The sequence below is a fragment of the Glycine max genome, chromosome 17 (genome assembly GCF_000004515.6).
Source record: "Glycine max cultivar Williams 82 chromosome 17, Glycine_max_v4.0, whole genome shotgun sequence".
Taxonomy (NCBI): domain Eukaryota; kingdom Viridiplantae; phylum Streptophyta; class Magnoliopsida; order Fabales; family Fabaceae; genus Glycine; species Glycine max.
Window position 1 is genome coordinate 36,711,183 of NC_038253.2, and position 6,058 is coordinate 36,717,240.

At 36.2% G+C, this 6,058-nt stretch overlaps 1 protein-coding gene across 2 annotated transcripts; it reads left to right on the forward strand.

The window, feature by feature from the left end:
• Positions 1-660: 660 nt before the first annotated feature.
• LOC100788575 (U-box domain-containing protein 7) lies at positions 661-4,082 on the forward strand. 2 transcript variants are annotated; one of them, XR_419235.4, is made up of 3 exons: positions 661-1,393; positions 2,107-3,078; positions 3,848-4,082. XR_419235.4 is itself a non-coding variant. In XM_003550160.5 (2 exons), exons 1-2 carry the CDS (start codon positions 804-806, stop codon positions 3,026-3,028), a joined length of 1,512 nt encoding a protein of 503 aa, XP_003550208.1. In that variant the 5' UTR covers positions 661-803; the 3' UTR covers positions 3,029-3,212. The 2 variants fall into 2 exon arrangements, 1 of the variants encoding a protein (XP_003550208.1); XM_003550160.5 differs by lacking the exon at positions 3,848-4,082 and having other exon boundaries at positions 2,107-3,212.
• The last annotated feature ends 1,976 nt before the right edge of the window (positions 4,083-6,058 follow it).

Sequence of the window (6,058 nt, forward strand, 5' to 3'; positions counted from 1 at the left end):
GCTGATATGATATGTCCATTTTGTCGACCCTAGATACAATCTAATTTATAATTAGACAAAAATGTAAAAAAAAAAAGTTTTTACAGTTTACACTACAAATATATTCTAATTACTTTTTTTTCTTTTTTGGTATAATATATATTTTTGTTAAGTTGAACAAGACATTTGAACTAACTTCTAACTATTTTTACAAATTGAAAAACTTATTTAATTGTTCACTAAATAATTTTTTTTAGTAGTTTCTCAATAAATTTTAATAATTTTTGAAGCGTTACTTAAAGTAATATTTTTTTAAAATGCTACTTAAAATAATATTTTTAAATTGTTACATTTTAGCTATTTATATTTTTTTTCCTTTTCATCCTTAATATATTTATCAAAATTTTTATTTATCTTTTCCCAATGAGATTTTATTAGTTTTCGGTCATTTTGCATTTTTTCCGTTACTTTAACATCTGCTTCTACCAAACATCTATGATTTAAAAAATTAATTTTTTAATTTATAACTTTCAGCTAATTTAATCTTAATCCATTTTTACAAAAGTTACCGTGTTTAGTACTTACTCGTAGTAGCGTCACAGTGTGCGGGAGAAGCATGCTGATTGCTCCCAGTCAGTCACACCCTCTCACACACTCGGTCGTCGCACCTATATAAATAGTAAGTACCTAAAAGAAGGCAAAAACGTGGACTCAACGGTTCCTTCTCTCTCTTCTACCTCTTCGCAGTTCCCAGTTCCCAATCTCCTAACAAAAACAAAAAAACAGCACTCTCTCTCTCTCTATGCAATGTAGGTCGCCGGAGGATGGCAAACTACCACCGCAACAACGTCGAAAACGTCGTCCTCGGCCGCCACCACCACCACAGCCACCGTTCCAAGTCCGCCTCCGTCGCCGGCCACACCTTCCGCCTATGGAATGCCGCCTCCTTCCGCCGCATCATCTTCGACGCCGTCAGCTGCGGCGCCAGCTCCCGCTACGCCGCGAGATCCAACATCTCCGACGAGAAACAACACCTCCAACAAAAACAACAACATCATAAGACGACGTCGATGAAGAACAATGCGAAGTCGGAGAAGCTCTCGGATCTGCTGAGCATTGCGGAAGCCGAAACCGACGTGGAAACGAAGAAGAAAGAAGAGAAGCTGGAAGACTTGAAGCGCCTCGTGAAGGAGCTTCAGCAGCACGAAGAAGATTCGACGAAGAATAAAAAAAGTGAAGCTGCGGCGAAAGTGAGGTTGCTGGCGAAGGAGGAGTTGGAAGTAAGAGGAACGCTCGCTATGTTAGGTGCCATTCCTCCTCTCGTCGCAATGCTCGATGAAACCGAACAAAACGACGTCAATTCGCTCGTCTCTTCGCTCTACGCGCTGCTCAACCTCGGCATTGGAAACGACGCGTCGGTTTTTTTTTTCCTTCACTTCTCTTCCTCAATTTTTTTTTCTGTTAGCGTTTTATTTTATTTATTTGTTTTTTGGATGAATTATTATGTGTTGTCATTTTCTATTAACATTGTTTCTTTCTTTTTTTTTTTTTTTTGGTTAGGTTATTCATTAATGATTGATACGTCGCTTCGCCTTTGATCGGTTTTTTTTTTAATGTCGTTTTTGCTCGTAATTTCTTTAATTGTTAAAACGACGGGTTCATTTTGGTAGTTTTTGATTTTCTGTTTTGCATTTCCAGTTTGCATGCATCGATATTTTTTTTATGTGATATAAACTGTTTTCTGGTTAATTTCCAGTACTACACTTGGTGTTGCCTTTCATTGTTTTTTGAATTAGTTGAATATCCTTGACTGTAACTCTCTGATTTTTTTAATTTTATTTCTTGATTTTTTTTAAAAATAATTTGGATAAATGTTTTTTGGTTAGATTTCAGTACTACCCATGATGTTGTCTTTCATTGTTTGTTGTAACTCTCTTTGATTAACATTAAAATTTTGATATTTTTTTGTCGTATTTTTTTAATGTCTTGTGTGTATTTTTATATGTATAAGTACATGTTTTCTGGGTAGTTTTCGCTTTTCAGTACTATAAATGATGTTGTTGCCTTTCTATGTGATTAACAACAAAAATTTGATTTAATATTAATTTTTTGGGTGTGTTTTTGCAGGAACAAAGCAGCTATTGTGAAAGTTGGGTCTGTTGAGAAGATGCTCAAGTTGATTGAATCTCCAGATGGTCTAGATTCTTCGGTTTCTGAAGCAATTGTTGCAAATTTCCTTGGATTAAGTGCTTTGGATTCGAATAAGCCCATAATTGGGTCTTCGGCTTCAATTTATTTCTTAGTTAGAACCCTTCAGAGTTTAGATGATGAGAGTAGTCCCCAAGCCAAACAAGATGCTCTCCGAGCATTGTACAATCTTTCAATCTTCCCAGGGAATGTTGCATTCATTTTGGAGACTGATTTGGTAGTGTTTCTGGTGAACTCAATAGGGGACATGGAGGTAACTGAAAGAACCCTTGCAACTCTCAGCAATATAGTGTCGACCCGCGAGGGTAGAAAGGCGATCAGCGCTGTGCCGGATTCGATCCCAATCTTGGTGGATGTGTTGAATTGGACGGATTCTCCGGAATGCCAGGAGAAGGCGTCGTACATTTTGATGGTTATGGCACACAAGTCCTATGGTGACAAGCAGGCCATGATTGAGGCAGGGATTGCGTCATCACTGCTTGAGTTGTCCCTTTTGGGTTCCACATTGGCTCAGAAAAGGGCATCAAGGATATTGGAGATTCTGAGGGTGGACAAAGGGAAGCAGGTTTCTGGGAGCTATGGATTGGGTGCAGCTGTCTCTGCCCCTATTTGTGGCTCTTTGTCGGGGAAGCCGGACGGAGGAGGAGGAAGAGAGTGTTTTGAGGAGGACGAAGAGATGATGAGCGAGGAGAAGAAAGCAGTGAAGCAATTAGTCCAGCAGAGCTTGCAGAACAACATGAGGAAAATCGTAAAGAGGGCCAATTTGCCTCATGATATCGTGCCATCAGATCATTTTAAGTCACTCACTTTGAGTTCTACTTCAAAGAGCCTGCCATTTTGAAGAATTGCAGCTAGGAAGAGAGTCAAGGTTGAAGAGAATAAACCATGGAAGTTAGTCTTCAAATCATAGTTTTGTTGAATATTTAGCTTTTAGGGTTGTAGTTATTTGCTAGATCTGCCAAAGTAGCCACTGCTTGTCAAAATCATGATAGATAATTATAAAATTATATTTTAAGTTTCTTAAAGTTGCATCCTTTTTGGTTTGTTTGAGTATGTTCTTTAGAGCAGATTTTGCTTCTTTGCCAGGAGTAACCTCACTGTTTCTAAACTGAAAATGAGACCTTCCTAACTATAGAAATGGACAACTGTAAAGGTTCTGTATGATTTGTATGAACATTGTGTTGTAGTGCCTCTCAGTAAGGGGTATGATCTGCAAAATTGGCTAACCATAGGGTTGCTTCTGTCAAGCCATCGTTACAAGTGTCCCTACCTTCAAGGAGTCATTTTCAAACCATAGTACACTTTTGTCTCCCTATTAGGCCCTACTACATGTTCTACATAAATTAATCTAATTGGATAAGTGGGAAACAGTGTCCATCATTTTCATATTTTATATAAACCAAAAGGGACTATTCACTGCAGTTCTCTATTTGAGAATCTTTATCCTGTAGCTTTGTCAATTCCGTGTGTTTGGGTATTTTGGGAATCTTTGGATTATGAGTCGAATATAGTTTGTTATTTGTTATTCATTTGAAGTATTATTATTCTTAGCTGTTAACCCCTTAATTGTTTTTGAATTAAAGAATTCATTAATTTTCCACCATGTTTGTTTTAATGCCCACATGAACTAGTTTTAATGAATTGTTTCTCTTTCAACCAGCCGCAGATCCAAATGGCATGGAAGAATTTAGATCTGGTTGGGATGAAGAGCTGAGCTGTATGCTGCAAATAAGTATCAAGGGGCATTTTGTTCCCATTATGTGAAATGTTACATTGATGTCCCTTGTGTTGTGGGGTACAGTAAATTTGTAATGTTATCTTCCCCTGGTGGCTTTAATTTTGTTGACTTTTAGTGTAAATATTTTAATGTCAATGTAGTTTTGGTCTTTAATTAATTTTTCGTGCTTCCATCATGTGCCCATTGAGTGTAGAATTTTCATTTATTTTCTCCATTTTGCCTGGTACCCAATGTTCCCTAATTTACCTGTTGTGGATGACACGGTTCGAAACGGTGATCAGCTATTGGTTTGAGCCACACTATTTTTCATTCTTAAGACAGCAAGGAAATTGAGAATTTGGAGCACAGACAATGATGTGTGGACTAATTCGCACAAAATGATGGTATATGTTCATATAAATTAATTGTACTTACTATAATGAACTTAGTTTTCATTTCAACAGATCATGAGTACAAATACCCCATTTAAGATTTCAACCCAAATTATTTGTCAATTATAATAACAAAATGAGAGGTCAAGTTTCGAGAAGCTCCATGCATTTGCTTGGAATAATAATAATGACACTCGCTCTAGCTTCACTCAAAAGTCCACAAAATGACAAAGGTAATTTTCGTTGTCAAACTGAGCAATATACCTTGTTGACAAATATCATGCTCACTGATATAAGCGTATGCACTTAAAAGCACAGTACTTTGTATATCCCCAATTTGGCTTTATGGGTTAGTGTATTGTGTAAACGTTACATGTTTAAGATCCAAACAACATGGACATGACCAACATTGATTCCCTATGCTATAACCTTAGCATACAGTATCACGAATCTTGAAAATGATTATGAATTGAGGTTCCAGAAAGTTAAAATAGTAGCGTAGAGTTGATGACATGTTGGTTTTATATTTGATTTAGGCTTTTGCTCGTATGAGGTTGTCTCTCAAGTTGTGAGACTAGTTTTACTTTTCACTAGGGATACCAACTACCATGTAGTTCTTTCTTGTAAATGTTGTTCAACTCCTTAGTCCTTACATCATAGAGAATCTATAAGAATTGAGTTTAAACTATTCCTTGTGGGCTATGACTTATGATAACTAATTTTGTACCGAGCGTCATAAAATATTGAATGTCAAATAGTGGTGGTTGATGCAAAGTGAATTAGATAAATGAGGAATTAATGGTTGGAAGAACAAATCCTCTTCTATAATTGATCATTCATGGCCACTAGCAGGTAGATGGCTTTGCCTTGCTATTTTACTACTACTAAGTCAGTTCAGCCAGCCAATACTTCAGCATTTTGTTGGGCTACTTATAATCTATAGATCTTTTATTTGGAGCACAAAGAAACCTGACTAGTGGGATAGGCAACACTAGTGGCTTCAATTTTTTCTGGTTAATTTTGAGAAGTTATTATGGCAGTGGAGTTTGTGGCATGCCAAAAAACATTGGGAACCTGTAGAATCATGTTTGAGTGTGTCAATCTGGTTAAAAAATTGTGTCATCAGCGCGTGTGATCATTTTGAAGTAAAATTGATTTTGCATGTAAATCATAATTTTAGTACCTAAATAAAAGCAAAAGCTAGTGCTTAGTTACTTTTTGCGATGATGTAAAATCTAATTGTATGTAAATTGATTATTGCCAAATTTAAAATTGTATTATTACTTTAATAATATTAACATACCCAATACCCATATCTACTAACATTATTATAAAAAAAATCAAATTTTCTTCACAAAATCAAATTTAGAAAGACAAAAAGAAACCAAATTAAAATTACAAAATCCAATTCAATCACACATGCGACCGGCCATTTCATTATTATGAGTTCCTGTCAATCCATTAGTAGGAACTTAGGGCTTCCAACAACCGCACTAGCCAAATTAAAAATTAGATGCATATGCAGCCTGCACACTAGCCTGGTTTAGCATATTAAGTTCTCTATTTGCTTTCAAGAGCTGTCCCAATTAATGCTATTATATTACTGACCTAAAGCTAAATAATTACTTGATGCAGGAGTATATGGATCAATTTATTTTGCTAATGCCTAATGGTCCCAACTTTCTCTGACTTCAAGGGAAAATATTAGTGTGTGATATCAGAGGTCTTCATAGTCGCACATGATAACTCTTTTTCCTCTTTT

Coding starts and splice junctions, on each gene's coding strand:
- LOC100788575 (XM_003550160.5), top strand. CDS start 804: ATGGCAAACTACCACCGCAACAACGTCGAAAACGTCGTCCTCGGCCGC. Junction 1,394..2,106: donor CTCGGCATTGGAAACGACGC/GTCGGTTTTTTT, acceptor GTGTTTTTGCAG/GAACAAAGCAGCTATTGTGA.